The sequence below is a fragment of the Prionailurus bengalensis genome, chromosome A2 (assembly GCF_016509475.1).
Source record: "Prionailurus bengalensis isolate Pbe53 chromosome A2, Fcat_Pben_1.1_paternal_pri, whole genome shotgun sequence".
NCBI classification, from domain to species: Eukaryota; Metazoa; Chordata; class Mammalia; order Carnivora; family Felidae; genus Prionailurus; species Prionailurus bengalensis.
The window spans coordinates 163,733,699-163,750,450 of record NC_057348.1 but is presented as its reverse complement, the minus strand read 5'-3'; the positions used below and the strand labels follow the sequence as shown (position 1 = coordinate 163,750,450).

The window sequence follows — 16,752 nt, the reverse complement described above, 5'->3', positions numbered from 1 at the left end:
GGGCACCCATGCCTCCTCACGGTTTTGCTGGCTTCTGCGGACACTCCGTACCTCTATAGTTGGGGTCCTCGGCCTGTGAACTGCCATCTGTACTCATTGGCTGGGAATGGTCATTACCAGTGCGATGGCCAAGTCCTGTCTGCGTGCCAACGAACCCTTCTGTTTCCACGCTTATATTTCCAGGGCTCCCCTGTCTCTGAGGCGCAGACCTTCCTCTCCGTCGTTTGCTTGGCATCTCCACTTGGAAGTAGAGTAGACACCTCACCCATACGTAGCTTGTTCCCCATTTTGGGGGAGGCTTGACATTTTTCACAATAAAAGTGTAGGCTGAAAAACAAAGCAAACAGTCCCCGTGACACTTTACGCATTAATCCTGCTTTGTTTTTTCTTAGTAGCACTTGTTATTTCTCAACAGTTCATTTGATTGTGTGATTATCACATGAGCTCTCTGAAGGCAGTACTTTTTCTGTTGGATTGATAATTTTTTCCCATTGATCATGTATTATATTTTGTTTTTAATTTTCTTTTTTTTTTTAGATTTTTATTTATTTTTGAGAGACAGACAGAGCACACGTGGGGGAGGGGCAGAGAGAGGGAGACACAGAATCCGAAGCAGGCTCCAGGCTCTGAGCTGTCAGCACAGAGCCCGATGCGGGGCTCGAACCCACAAGCTGTGAGACCATGACCTGAGCCGACGTCGGCCACTTAACCGACTGAGCCACCCAGGTGCCCCTATATTTTGTTTTTAAGATCGTTTTCCTTAAGATTCAGACCTCATATCTCTTTGCTGTACTGAATATATTTTTGAAAGAATTCAAACTAAGCATTCCAGTTGGTTTCTTAGTCTTAATAGTATAAATGCTTTGTCATATTTTTATACTTCTTTGCATCTTTCATCTAGCATTCTCTTGCTTTAGTTAACATTTTTTTTTAACATTTATTTATTTTTGAGAGAGATAGAGCCCAAGTGGGGGAGGTGCAGAGAGAGAGAGGGAGACACAGAAGCAGGCTCCAGGCTCTAAGCTGTCACCATAGAGCCTGATGTGGGGCTCAGAAGCACGAACCATGAGATCATGACTTGAGCCCACAGTCCGACACTTAACTGACTGAGTCACCCAGGTGCCCCTAGTTATTTTAGCCATACGCTTCCTATTCGTGTTTCCTTTGTCTTGGGCCCCCAACTTTCCCCCCCAATTTTAAAAATTGAGGTTTAATTTATATACAGTGAAATTCACCCATTTAGTGGGTTTTGACGGTTGTGCACCGGGGCATGACCACTACCACAACAAAATCCAGAACAGTCCATCTCACTGAAAAGTCCCTGATTCCTGTTTGGCTGTGGCAGCCGCTTACCTGCGTTAGGTCCTTGTAGTTTAGTGCCTTTGCAGTAACATAGAAATGGACTTGTAGGGTATGTGTTCTTTTGATTCTGGCCTTTTTAACTTCTTTTCCTGGCCTTTTTACTCACCTGTGCCATTGTATATATCACCTGTACATTTATATATGTAGCTGTTTCCTTTTTATCGCTGAGCAGGATTCTGTCTTCCGGAGGCACCCACCACAGTACGTCCACTTCCTGTTAGGGACTATTTGGGTCCAGTTTTTGGCAATTGTGAATACAGTTGGTATAAATATTCACTCTTAGGTTTTGGTGTGAACGTAGGATTTTCATTTCACTTCTGTAAATACGTGGGAGAGGAGAAAGGTAAGTTTGTTTAAAGAGAATTTCACAGTGTGTTCCAGTGTGTGGCTCTACTGTTTTGTATCCTCACGAGTGATGAGTGAGAGTTGCGGTGAGAGCATGGATTGGCAGAACTTTTCTGTTCTGCTTCCGCTTTACTCTTTGGCAGACCCCACGTGCTCTGGTCTCCGGGTTGTGTGTTCTCGGGGATCCCGCCATCATGCCGGGCCGGGGAGGCCCGTTGTGGTCCTCGTCCAGAACACAGCCCTGTTCCTCCTCCAGGGCCAGGCCTCCTTTCCCCGCCTTCTCTTCCTCCATGACCAGCTGGTCTTCCCTGCAGGTGCCTTCTTGCGTCCCGCCCTCACCAGCCCACCAGGGAAAATGAGCGAGAAAGATCTGGGTGGGTCTTTGCGCCTTCCCCATATTGCTGCTGTTCTGCTTCCCGGGCTTCGGGCCGTGACTGGCACATTCTCCAGACTCGTCCCCACGGCCCCAAGCATTGTGCGCGAGCGCCCAGAGAGGGGGGCAGAGAGACGCTTTGAGTGGGTTGCAGCTTACCTGTGTCTCTGGGTCACAGGTGTTCTGTGTTCTCACACTGTCTCACACTTGGACATCAGCAGTTTGTTAAAAGGTTTCAACTGAGTTCTTCTTAGGCTGCTTGTCTGACATGAAATGGCCTCTTCTCTAGATTAAGCGAATGCTTGTGTCCCACCTCTCTTCGGAAGTGCCTTTCATTCAGTTGGAGGTGAATTGGTTGCCCGGTGACTTCTGTGATCTGATGTGTTTACGAAGAGTGAATTTTTAGATTGCCTGGTGAGATGATTCTTTGACTGTGGGAGCAGTGCTTTTTGCAGCTTTCTACACCCAAAGCAGAAGCCAGAAATTTCCTTGTTCACACCTTTAGAGTTAATAAATTACTCTGAGAGGTTTAGATGACTGCCTTACTTCTTCCATCTCTTGGCACCTAATTCTTTAGTGATTTGGGTACTTCTTTAAAGTTGGTTTATTTTTTTTTTGTTTTATTTTTCATGTTTATTTTTGAGAGAGAGACAGAGTGCAAGTGGGGGAGGTGCAGAGAGAGAGGGGGAGACAGAATCCGAAAAGCAGGCTCCAGGCTCTGAGCTGCCAGCAGAGAGCCCGACAGAGGGCTTGAACTCAAGAACTGTGAGCTCGTGACCTGAGCCAAAGTCGGATGCTTAACCCACTGAGCCACCCAAGTCCCCCCATAATGTTTTTTTAAAGCTAAGAAATACTAATTTTCTTTATTCTTTTTTTTAAGTTTATTTATTTTGAGAGAGAGAGAGAGAGAGAGAGAGACACAGTGCAAGTGGGGGAGGGGCAGATGAAATGGGGAACCTGGGTGGGGGGGGAGAATCCCAAGCAGGCTCCATGCTGCTAGCTGTGGTATTTGATGTGGGGCTTGAACCCATGAACCGTGAGATCATGAACTGAGCTGAAACCAAGAGTCGATCACTTAACTGACTGAGCCACCCAGGTGCCCCCTTCTGGTATTTTTAAAAAGTTTTTATTTAAATTCTAGGGGCGCCTGGGTGGTTCAGTCGGCTAAGCGTCTGATGTAGGCTCAGGTCATGATCTTGTGGTCTGTGGGTTCGAGCCCGCCCTGCCCCCCTCCCCAGTCAGGCTCTTTGCTGACAGCTCGGAGCCTAGATCCTGCTTTGAATTCTGTGTCTCCCTCTCTCTCTGACCCTCCCCTGCTTGTGCGCTCGCTCTCTCTCTCTCTCTCTCTCTCTCAAATAAATAAAAATAAAATTAAATTCCAGGTAATGTACAGTGTAATGTTAGTTTCAGGTGTACAGTATAGTGATTCAACATTTCCACACATCACCTGGTGCTCATCCAGACAAGTACATCCTTAATCCCCTTCACCTATTTACCACCCCCCCCCCCCCATAACTCTCAGTCTGTTCTCTAGAGTTAAGAGTATGTTTTCTGGTTTGTCCCCCCCTTCTATGTTCATCTGTTTTGTTTCTTAAATTCCACATACCTCATATGTGGAATTTAAGAAACAGAACAGACGAGCAAAGGGAAAAGAAAAGGAGAGAGACATGAGCTAAGAAACAGACTTCCTTAACTTGATAGATTAGACTGAAGGTTATAGGAGGGGAGGAGGTTGGAGGTGGGGAAATACGTGATGGGTACTAAGGAGGGCAATTGTTGTGATGAGCACAGGGTGTTGTAGGAAAGTGATGCATCACTAAGTTTTACACCTGAAACCCATATTGCGTTGTTAACTAACTGGAATTTAAATAAAAACTTCAAAAACATAATAATACTCCAGCATAAATGAAAATAAAATAAGGGGGGCATGGATAAAATGAGAAACACAAAATATTGTTAACAGGTTAAGCTGATGGATGGGTTCATGAGCATTTATTAACTGTTGTTCTACTTTAGTGTCTATGTTCAAAATTTTCCATAGTAGAGTCAAAGATGTATGTGATCTTAAAAAAAACACACAAGCCCAACAATAAATTCTATATATGAGTGAAATCGCATGGTATTTGTCTTTCTCTGACTGACTTTGCTTAGCATAATACTCTAGCTCCATTTGTGTTATTGCAAATGGCAAGATTTCATTCTTTCTTAGGGCTCAGCAATATTCCATTGTATGTAGACACCGCATCTTCTTTATCCATTCATCTATTGGTGAACACTTGGGTGGCTTCCATGTCTTGGCTATTGTCAATAATGCTGCAATAAACACTGAAGTGCATGTACCCCTTTGACTTAGTGTTTTCATGTTCTTTGGGTAAGTATCCAGTAGTGTGATTGCTGGATAGTAGGGTACTTCTATTTTTAACTTTTTGAGGAATCCTGACACTGTTTTCCAGAGCGGCTGCACCAGTTTGCATTCTTACCAACAGTGTAAGTGAGTTCCCCTTTCAAGGAGCAATTCTTCTAATTCTGTTCTTTCTAAGGTTCCTTATTAATAAGCATCTATTCCGTAAGCATATATTGTTTTTTGCCTTTTAGCTTTTTAATTTTATTGTAGTTAATAGATAAGTATTGTTTAGAACAAATTTAGGTTTACAAAAAAATTGAGCAGATGGTACAGTGAGTTTCTATTCCCAGCCTCCCCTCCCTCCCTGAGTTTCCCTTATTATTAGCATCGTGCATTACTGTGGCGCATTTGTTACAACTGATAAACTAGTATTGATATGCTATTATTAACTACACACCACAGTTTACAGTAGGGTTCATTCTTTGTGTTCTACACTTCTAGGAGTTTTGACAAATGCATAATGTCCTGCATGTGCCATTACAGTGTATCATGGGAAATAGTTTTATTGCCCTAAAATCTCCTATGCTCTGCCTATTTATCCCTTTTCCACTGCTCTTTAACTCTTTCACACACACCCCTCATTACTGACCACCTAAATTTATATTTTTATGTCTCCATGTTTGGTCAAATGTGCTTTGTATGTATGTCATGCACAAAGAATGGTCCATCAAGTGGTTAAATAAAACTTTGTCATCACATATTTTACAGAGCTAGTGTGTAATAGAGTGGCCATTAAACCCTACCTTCTTTCCCAACCTTAGCTTTACTTTCTTTATTCTTTTTAATATTTCGATTTTCTTGAATCAATTAAAAAGAAATTAGTTTTTCTAAGTATAAACTAGAATGTTTTTTTAAGTTTATTTATTTAGAGTGCGCACACAAGTGGGAAGAGTTGGAGGGAGAGAGAGAAGGAGAGAGAGGGAGGGAGGGAGGGAGGGAGAGAGAGAGAGAGAGAGAATATCCCAAGAGAGAGAGAGAGAGAGAGAGAGAGAGAGAGAGAGAGAGAGAGAATATCCCAAGCAGGCTGCATGCTGTCAGCATGGAGCTCGATGTGGGGTTTGAACCCACAAAGTGTTGTGAGATCACTGACCTGAGCTGAAATAAAGAGTCAGATGCTTAACCAACTGAGCCACCCAGGTGCCCCGAAACTAGAACTTTTTGATTTGGTATGTTTACTACTCTAAAAAGTCATGTTATGAATTACAGATGTTTAATTGTTTATTAAACTTAATTGTTCTTATGGCATATACATACTCAAAAGCTTATCATGCACTACAGTCATAATATTTAATTTTGAAGCAGAACTATCTACAGTCTGTCATTTAAAAAAATAGTTGAATAAAACTACTTTCTCTTTCTCTTTCTTTTCATTTCTACCAGTGAACAGCTCTGCGCTTTTTGTTACTGTGGTGAAAAAAGTTCCTTAGGACAAGGAGACTTAAAACAATTTAGAGTAACGCCTGGGTTTATCTTGCCGTGGAAAAGCCAGCCTTTTAACAAGAAGGACATTGATGACAACAGCAATGGAACCTGTGACAAAATACAAAACTCAGCATCACGAAAACAAAGAGGACAGAGAAAGTAAGCAATTTTGAATAAATGGTTGGAATGCAAGGCTATATGTAATTTATTCCATCTCAGCCAGTGAATACGTAGATGGGATTGTTACTGAATCATTTCTCATGGTTTTCAACATACATAGGATGCTTTGTGCCTCATTAGTCCTAACACACACTCTTTTCCTCAAAATTTCTTATTTAAAAAAAAGTTTATCTTCATTAAGGTACTAAAGTCAGTGTGATCATAAAAGTTAACCTTTAGAAGAAGCCTTTAAAGAGCATAACATAAAACTACAGGGAGTTTATGGAATTTATAAATGGGAAGAAGAAAGAAAGTAAAACAGTGAAGTCTTTCTTTCCTTCCTCTGATTAAACTCTTAATTGTATGGATATAATCTAACAGAATGACCAAATCAAGGTGGTTTTCACTACCCATGTTCTTAGTTTGTCATTGAGTTATTTTACGTTTCACAGAACGTGGAGCTGTCCTATAAACCGTTAAAATACAGGGTTAGCTTTCGGAGTAATTGTACGCTCAGAATGCCTTTTCTGAAGTTAGAAGTTAAAAAAGCAGCTCTGTTTTTTTTTTTTTTTTTTTTTTTTAATGAAGTAAGAATTTACTAAGATATTTGTGTAACTATACATGTGTGTCTGTATTTATGAACATTATAGTTATGTAAAGCTTTCTCTAGTATGTTTAATTCTGGAGTTAAAGTTTTTTTAATACATTGCCGAGTTTTGTTTAAAGGCCATCTTAATATGTGGACTTGGCTCTGGTAGTTGAGGGAGTGGAAGTTTCTGTAGTCGATGAGAAAGTGTAAAAATTAATTTAGCTTGGAAGGCTGACCAGCCCTGCCCCTTGAGGGCGATGATGTAATCATCCAAGTGCTTATCTGGCTTTCATCCAAATTTAAGTACTCAGGCATTGTTGTGTTGTACTTATTTGATTGGCTCTTTCTTTTGGACTGCCGCCAATGCCTTGAAGACCTGAAGTAGGAAATGAAACAATAACAAGAAAGAGAGTCTTTTTAAAAAAAATTTAAGGTGGAACAGCTTAAGGAGGTTTAGAAGTACCATGTTCAGCATCTTGTTGTTTGAAAGGCCAGAGCTGGAACCTGTAGAAGAGCTTTCCCTTTCGTAGTCAATCGAGTGCTCACATCCTAATAAAATGTATCAGGAATCTAGCAAAACTTGTAATGTCTGTCAGTAATTAGCAAATTTAATGGACTGGATCAGCTTATATCTTACATCGTCTTGTTCTGCCTTTGAATAATGGCGAGTATATAAATACTTGCCCTGGGAAATAGAGTTGGGCTTTGTTTACTTACTTATTTTATAAGCTAGGTTGATTTTTAGTGAAAACTTTTATGGGCTAAGATAATTATGTAAAAAAATAGCCTTGGTTTAGTCTTTATATACACTTAGTGTTTACCCAGTTATTAAGTGATGATAATAAGACAGTTAATGGACTTTAGGAATAAAGCACATTTATTAAATTTGGAATTCATTTAGAGGTAGACAGATTTAATTTGGTGATGATTGTAAATAGTTACAAAATATGTTACTGATGATAGAAACCAGATAAACGGCTTGTTTTTTTGGTTGTTATTTTATTTTTGAAAAGGAGGTTTTAAAAATAGTTTTTCCCTCTTGTGGCACTAAATTGTAAGAATATATAACTGGGGATTCTTTTTCTCTTTCCTTTTGTTGTAGACTTAAAATTTGGGGGGTATTTCAGCTGACTTCTCCTGATGTTCTTGCCTAAGTCGGGCCGCTGGCATCCTTAGGGTAGACAGTAGCATCCTACTGTCTATAACATACTGTCTATAACATACAAACTAGTTGCAAAAACTAAAGGAGAAATTTGATTAAACTGGTTAAGAATTGGTTAGTAATAGACTGTTAAGTCATTTCGTTGGTTTTTATATCCGTTTCCCCTGTCAAATACTTGTGCAAAGAAAATATCTTAGAACAATGTATTAGTCTTTATAAATGAACTGTTGGTCTTTTTTTCCCCCCTCCCAATAAAATAACAATGATTAGTAGTAAAGAATTTATTTGTAGGAATGAGTTATATTTATAGGAAAGAGTTTGTTCTCATAATACTGCGGGCATTTATAAAAACGAGAATTTAAAGTTAGCATAGCATGCTAAACTTTTCTTAAAAAGTGAGTCTATGCATTTCTAATGCTGAACATAAAAAATACTGGTTATTTTTATATGGTTTGATATTTAAATGTACTTATTGAAATATGTTAATACTTTTTTTCTTTCAATGATTCCAGGTATAAAAAAGTTTAGTACCCTGGTCATTGTGCTGATTTTCTCTTAATAGGAATCATGATAAATATCCAGCATACAGAAGTGCAGTGAGTTATGATCTATATTCAATAGTGATTTAATCCAGAATTATGATCAGGTTAAATACTATGATATCAGGAGAAGATGAAAGTTTTAGTGCCAGTCATCTGATTTCCCATATTTAATGTTAAAACAAAATAGTCGTCATTGTTTACTTACTGATCTCAGTTAGTATGTGAAGTTTGAGGGCTTTGAAAGTCTGAAATCCCCATGTGTTGTATGCCTTATTTAGTGTTCCTTTTTGTACTGTAATTTTCGCTGTTACATTACCTTCTCTATGCCTCAAGCCACTGGTAGCTATTCTGTGTTTGCATTTTACTTCTGACTTGTGAGGTCAAGTCTTAACTTACTAGAGAGTACTTGCAACATCATGCCACAGACCAGCTGTCGAGATTTGTTGAGGGACCGTAAGAAAGCCCCAGCTGACACATTCTGCTCCCATTACCTCCCCCTGCACACTTTGTAGTGGGTTTTCATTTCCCCTGAGAAATAACCTGTCTTTACATAAAATTAACTGCCAGATCTATTGTGGTAGTCCTCATGATAAAGCAGATTAAAACTTCTGATTGAGTTATGTTTTGTAAGCATTTAAGGAAGGCCAAAGGGAATATTTTATGGGCTAAACTCTAGTTCCTGATTAGAATATTAGAGTGTTACTTTAAAAAATATAGAATGGCAAAATAAATTTTTAACTGTAATTTTTAACACTTCCTTATGGATTTGGAGACTTTTTTAGTTGTTGGCTTACGTGCTGTAATATAGCAACCCAGTTTTATATTACACTATGAATAGTAACAGATGTGTTCTAAAAGTTGTTTTATGACAGTTTATGTCTAATAAATTAAAATTGATATGGCAATACGTTATATTTAAGTTGTTATAAACAAAATAGTTATCTACTTGTTACCAATTTCACATCTGTTTTGTTTTATTTTATTTTTCCAGAGAACGATCTCCTCTACAGAATATAGTATCTTGTGTAAGTGTGAGCACGCAGACTGCTTCGGATGACCAGGCTGGTAAATTATGGGATGAACTCAGTCTGGTTGGCCTTCCAGACGCCATTGATATCCAAGCCTTATTTGATCCTACAGGTATGAGCTCGTCTTCAGTGATGATTACCTCTTGTTTCTGTAGACATTTTAATTTTAGTGAATTATCAACTGAATAGTAAATACCTTTCATCCAGAAATGATTATCACATTGTAAAAAAATAATGTCATTGTTTAAGTACGCTTGCTTAGGTAAAATAAATTGTCTGATTGTGCGTACCTAAGTAAGTTATTTAGCCTCTGCACAGGGCCAGCAGTGGGCCGGATGCTTTTATAAATCTTTGCATTTATTCTTATGTAGACAGCAGTGCCATGGAGATAGGATAATTGAGGACAGAGAAAAGTTTAAAAGGATCTGTGAGGAGTTGGGGAACTTGGCCACCTGGGTCTATTTTAATGCAGGGTGAAAGACAATAGGTCTTAGCCATGTGGGTGTCTTATTATAACATATAGTAACCCATACTCTTGATATGGTGCTTTTGGGATTTTGAGTTAATTTCATTTGAACTGCATATTGATTGAAAGTGGTTCAAGTGTTAGATAGAGAATTCGAAGACTGAGCTATTCTTATTGATTGATGTTGGCTCTTGGTGTCGGATGAGGCAGAGTAGAGCTTGTTTGCCATTAATCCTCTCTGTCATAAAGTATTGTGTGATGTCCTTTATATTTTATGTAAAGATACCAAATAAAATATAGTAATATTTAAATAAAATGACTAAAAATTCATTTTTTGTTGCTGAAGAAATAATGACTCCTGCAGTAATTCTCAAACTTGGGTGCGTCAGAATCGCCTGCAGGGCTCTCGTGAAAATGTAGATTTCTGGGCCTTACTGCAAGAGTCGTTGATTTCGTAGGTCTCAGTTGTGACATGGGAGTTTGCATTTCCAGCACGTTCCCAGATGACACATTGGAGAAGGGGTGACGGCTTTCGTGTTATCACAGATGCAGGGTAGCATTGTGTGTTAGCACTCGAGAGTTGACTTGGAGGTCTCCGTCTTCCTGGCGTTACTTTGCTTCATGGTTGTTCCTTCATTTGCTTCCGTTTGCTTCAACTGCTTCAGGCACCTGCTGGGCCCATCACCGTTGCGTGGAGTGGTCGCTGGGAGTGCGCCAGTTGGAGGAGCCGTCACCGGTGAGCGTGGACAAAGCTGTCGTCTCAGGGAGCACAGAGGTAAGTGGAAGCAACAAGTATTGAAGGCACAGCTTTGTGACGTTTACTCCAGGCAACATAAAGGTTCACTTGAAAGAATTATTTGTTAAATGATTACTGGGATATAAAAACCCCTAAAATAGGAGTTTTTAATGTTAGATCCAAGAGTAGTTTCTGCAAACAAGTGGAATATATATATCTTTTTTATGCTGTGCAATAAATAGAAATCTTAAAAACAAATATTTCACATTTAAATCAAAAAACTAAAAATTTTAAAAATGAGAATTACTATATTTACATATCCATGTGGTTACTCTTTAAGACAGAACTATTTGATTAAGATTTAAAATGAACAATATCTGACAGGTCTTTAGCCCACAATGTGGACCAGTTCTGTTTGATATTATAAAAATGGATTCAGATATTTCTTTATGGGCAAGTTGGCACTTCAGGTTCATCCCAAAGTAATAGGTACACACAGTCTGCTGTCTTTTAAAGTTTTCACTGCGATTTTCACCTGTATTTGAAATGAGTACAGAAATAAAAGTAAATTTACCTTCTGTCTATGAAGGGCACAAACCCCAGGAAGTGAAAGTACTTTGCTGCCTACAAATCCCCTTTGGTTTTTGACGATTGTGTTTGGGAGAACTGAAACAGCCCTTCCAAAGGAACGTTAAAAATGGAATTTTTGACCATAGAAATTATATGGGCTTTAGCAGATGGAGTATAGGTAAAACTTTAAAAAGTGTTGTCGACACAGGGACTTAGACTCAAGTAATTATTCAATTAGTATAACATTAGCTTTACTCAGATAATCAAAATGACCTAAATTACATGCATGAGTAATTCTCGCCTCAAGCTTAGTCAAATTAGAGTGCTTGTTTTGGAAATGTGACATTACATTCAAATGCTTATGTCATCAAATTGTGAACAGTATAATGCATAATAGCAAATTCTGCAGTCTGGACATACTTGGATGGCCACATCAGGACTGTGATAGGTCAGTGAGCACTCTTTCTGTCGTGAGCTACTGCAGGGGTACTTTTGTATTCTTTTGTGAAAGTGAAAGGTATTCTAGGAAAGGTGATGAACAAAGGCTAAAATGAACTTTGTGGTGTTCTATTGGAATCGGAAGAATCAATATAAATGCACAGTTTTTAGTGTTTATACAAATAAAGAAATACAGATGTGTCTATATGTGTGTTAGTGTCTATACATATGTTTCCTAGCTCTGTTTACTAAGAGGGTAGTTGAAAGAAAGCTGGCCTCACACTGTTCTTTTTGGACCAAAGATATCATCTTTGTGTTTTAAATACTTACTGATAAATATTTAAATGGATTTAGAGATGAAGGTTATGGCCTACCACTGGCAGAGGAGTCAAGGGCCGCAGGAGACCTGCATTCCTTCTCTCTTTATCGAGGCATTAGCATGGAGTAGCTGAAGCTGTGGAATGCCCATGGGGCAGGAGTAGTGAAAGCCGAGGGATGCGGGGTACTGGTGGCACGTGGTCAGGCCTTCCCATCTCCACTAGGTTAAAGAAGTCCAGACTTATGGTAGTGTGAGTCTTCTGTGGCCATTTCTACAGGTTTCTTTTTTTTTTTTTTTTTTGTCGGTTTTCTCCATTATCAAAAAGGCACAGGACAGACCAGCTAGCTAGAACTTTTTTTGTTTGCTTGTTCCTAAGGAAAGAAGAGTTTATCTCACTGACAAAAATTCAAAACTATAACAACACATTTGTGGGATGCAAATTGGTACAAATTTTCTGGAGGGGAATTTGGTGATACCTAGCAAACTACCTATGTCTCTAACAAACTATGCCTTCTAGAGAGATTCTATCCTGAAAATATATCTCTAGTAATACAAAATACTTGTGCTATTAAAGCTTAATAATCGCAGCATCATTTAACTTTCAAAATATTGATAACAACCTAACTGGCCGTGCATAATTGTTGAATAAGCTATGGTATGGTTCGTACAGTGAAATATGGTATGTGTAAAAATAGTGAGGAGTATCTCTATGAAATGATGTGAAGTTGTTTCCAATGTGTATTTTTAAGTGGAAAAAAAAAACAAACAGTCCAAAAGACCAATTCATGATGTGCAACCTTTTATGTAAGAAAGGATGAAATAGAAAATATGTGTGCATATAGTTGTTTTGGAAAAGAAATACAGGAGGAATAAACAAGAAACTGAAGAGACTGGTTACTGTGGCAAGTGGGTGGGAAAGAGATGGAAAGGAGATAAGAATGGGACCGATACAGCGTGGAAGAGGTGTGACAGACACTCTCAGATGTGTATCTTTGTATAGCTCCGCCTCTCAGGTCGTAGGAGTCTTTCATATACCCCCTAAATAAGCAATCACAACTCTCTAGGATATGGACGAATACAAAAAGGAATACCAGAATTCTCACTACAGGGAATAGGGAAGAAAGGAGCTCATGTGGGTGACTGGCAAACAGTATCTTGACTGGATCCCTGTAAGGCTGAAGGCAAAAGCGCTGTGCATACATGCTGTGATCCAGTGAGTGCATGTGTTTCGCACGGGGTTATGGGTTACTTTATGTGTACACTGTGAGTGAACAAATGAGTAAACACATGGTTGATAATGAGAACTAGGTTTCTTGGTGTTGGAGAAAGGAGCTACAAAGAAGGAAAGACTACAATGAATTTTGTGTTGTTGAAATGTAACAGAAGTATCGGTAGAAACTCACGGCTTTTTAATATTTATACAAACGGATGCAGAAAGAAAAAGATGTGTGCGTGCGCGGGATAGGTCGTGTGCTCGCATGTGATTCCTCTGTGAAGAGGCCTCGCTGGATGTTGGCACACCTGCTACTAATTGAGCACACCTCGTGCCCAGATCGTGGTTTCTTTTTTTTTATATTTTAAAAAATTGCTTTAAAACTGTGTATTTATTTTTTGAAAGAAAGAGACACAGAGCATGTGCGGGGGAGGGCAGAGAGCGAGAGAGGGAGACACGGAATCCGAAGCGGACTCCAGGCCCTGAGCTTTCGGCACAGAGCCCGACGCGGGGCTGGAACCCACGAACCGCGAGATTGTGACCTGAGCCGATGTCGGACGTTTAATCGACTGAGCCCCCCAGATCGTGGTTTCTAACCACTGTTTTCCAGTAAAAGGAAGTAAGGTTCCTTGAGAAGTAGTTCATGGTACAGAGGGAAAATACAACATGAGGTGCCATAAAGTAAGGAAGTACTCGACAAGGTGAAGACTTATTGAAAACACAGGCGCCAGCCTGAGGGGGCTCCAAGACCTAGACCAATTTGAGCCACGACAAAAAATACGGTGTTGTGTTTTCATTCACAGAATGGAATAAGTACACGAGTCCATACTGATAGCATAGTGTGAATGAATGAATGAATGAATGAATGAATGAATGAATAGCGTAAGTCAGGTCATATCAATCCTCTGCCTGCCAGACTTGACTGACTTCCCGTTTCACTCAGAGGGGGGAAACAAAAGGCCAGTGCTCACTACCTGACAGAACTGTCCATGACCTTCACCAACCCCCCTAAGTCCTTCTACGATAGATACCATTGCCTCACTGGGATTCTTCACCTCATTTGCTTCCTTCACCCATGCTGGCTGTCTCCCTGCCTCAGATGCACCAGACATATGTTCCCATGGGACCTTGGCAGTTTTGGTTCCCTCTCTGTTGAATATTCTTAGATACATGCGTGGCTTGCTCCTTCATGTCCTTGAGTAATTTACTCAAGTGTTGCCTTATCAACGAGGTCCTTGCCGAGCTCCCTATTGGAAGTTTCAAGGGTCTTGTCCTCAGATAGCTTCCCTGCTCTATTGTTTTCTCCTTTCCACTTATCACCATCTAGCATAGCGTGTATTTACTTACTAATGTTGTTCATCTTTCCTTACTGGAGTGATAGTGCTGTTCTGACACGGATCTTTTTCTGTTGTGGTCATTCCTTAATCGGTATTCACTTAATGCCTAAACGAATAGCACTGGAGATCATTCTTGGAATCATTCATAGTTACAGGAAAGATCCAGAGTGCCAGAGGGTTAATGGAGGTCCCTAATGTAGTTAATTTTATAAAAGTTTATGAACTTATACTCATCAAAAAAAAATCTCTGAAATAGAGTAAATCTGCACAACTTCTACAGAAGTGGTGCAGGATGGAGGGCAATGACAAAATCTTTGCTATCGCAGAAGTTCTCTAGGGGTGAGGTATGTGCTGTTGAACTTAAGAATATATTATGTCTACCAAAAGATAGATGTTCTAAAGTTTTTGACTTTTATTATGATGACATGTGGCTGAATGTGTTTTGATACCTACCTCTCGTTTCAAAGAAAATAAACATTTCGTTTGCCTCTTCAAGGTAAAGATGACATTTCAGCAATGAGAATGTATCGACTTTTCAAAGAAACATGTGCTGGGGGTTGAGCAGTTTGAAAATGGATGTTTGGAACTATTTCCATTTGATATTTTATTTCCAGAAACAATGAAAGTTTATTAAAAAAATTCTCACATTTGTTGCCAAAAAATTTGGGACACAGAATTTTCTGATCCGTTTAAAATATTCTGAAGAGTTTTAGTATGTTTCAAGCCCATTTGCTTAAAAAAAAATTACTTTTTGATTATGGAAGGTGAAAATTTACTAGCTAAATTTAATAATTTTTGTTGGGATTGAAAAACAGTTTTGGAAATGGGGCACTGCTTCTGTTTAGATCTCCTTATTTTTGTGAGAATTCATTTGTTTTTAACTTACAACAGATATTGAAATAAACTCAGCTGAGAATCAGGCCTTTCAGCCCAAGCGTATGGAAGAGAACATGGTACAAAGCTCAGATGGAGGGGTTGTAGTGCTCTCTAAACTTTTTGATTGTGCACATCTTTCAATAAATATTTGAGCCCACATCCTTGTCATACATTCTCACTTGAATATGTGTCTCTCCTGTATGTCACTTTTACCGACATTCATAAACTTACATCGTTTGTGTGAGTTTGTTATTACTTTTAGTTGCCCGCCCTAAGGCTGTAGGTGCCATGAGCACGTGGATAATACCCGTTTTGGTTTATCATTTTATCTCTAGTACCTAACAAAGAACCTGGATATCAGATAAATGTGTGCATGAATGAAATATGCCAGTGAAGGGCAACTAGCTTGAGTGGAGAAGGAAGTGCTACTGGCCCCTAGCGGCTGCCACGAAACACCCCGCGGGTGCAGGCCAGCCTCCCACCGCAGAGTAATCCAGCTCAACATGTCAGCAGTGCTGAGGCCCAGAGATGCTGCTTTGATTAATATTATTTCTATTTAAAAATTAATATGTTTCATATAATTTCCTCGGTTTTCCAATGACATTCTTTATCAAGCTGTTTAGTTTTTCTGGAATTTCCCTCAAATTGTTTTCAGTTTTTCCAGGGGGAACTTTATCTTTTACTAGATTGAAGAATATGCTGCCTTGTGAACCTGGGTTTCAGGAAGGGTAATAGTGTTTTTCTTTTAAATTCCTCTTTGGAGACCTGGAGGTCCTGCCCATATCTTGGAGATCTGAGTAGTTTGGATATTACTAAGGGAATAGCTTAATTCTGAACACTATAGCTGTTTAATCATTTATTTACCTAAACCCTTTTTCTGCACTCTGCTCATTGCATTCCAAAAGATTTTACCAGTAAATCTCACTAGCTCTGAATCAAATGTTCAGTTACTTCTATTATCTCCCTACTTACAATGGATAATTTCTTTTTTTGTTTTAATTTTTTTAACCTTTATTGATTTTTGAGACGGAGAGAGCATGAATGGGGGAGGTTCAGAGAGAGAGGGAGACACAGAATCTGAAACAGGCTCCAGGCTCTGAGCTGTCAGCACAAAGCCCGACGCGGGGCTCGAACTCATGGACTGTGAGATCATGACCTGAGCCGAAGTCGGATGCTCGACCGACTGAGCCACCTAGGCACCCCACAGTGGATAATTTCTTATGTTTTCTCCACCTGCTGCCACAACCCTGCATTGAGATTTCTTTGTAATATACTGATTTTGTGCTAGGTGTCTTATATAAAACCAACTTAGTTCTGTGAGAAGAGTTGTAAGTTTTTTATATTTTAGGTTCCTTTTATAGACTGCAAAAGAACAAAAATAGCTTTTCTATCACAAGGCGGGTGGCAACGC

General features: G+C 39.4%; 1 protein-coding gene across 22 annotated transcripts in view; it reads left to right on the top strand.

Annotated features, from left to right (window-relative positions):
• Positions 1–16,752, top strand: part of KMT2C (lysine methyltransferase 2C) — a 287,946-nt gene that overhangs the window by 115,609 nt on the left and 155,585 nt on the right. For all 22 annotated transcript variants that reach the window (XR_006298642.1, XR_006298641.1, XM_043589991.1 and 19 more), the window contains 3 exons: positions 5,865–6,065; positions 9,350–9,498; positions 10,518–10,627. Coding sequence is in view for 20 of the 22 variants with exons in the window: in XM_043589991.1 (XP_043445926.1) it covers positions 5,865–6,065; positions 9,350–9,498; positions 10,518–10,627 (460 nt within the window). In the remaining 2 variants the exon portion in view is untranslated. The remainder of the gene's footprint in view (positions 1–5,864; positions 6,066–9,349; positions 9,499–10,517; positions 10,628–16,752) is intronic.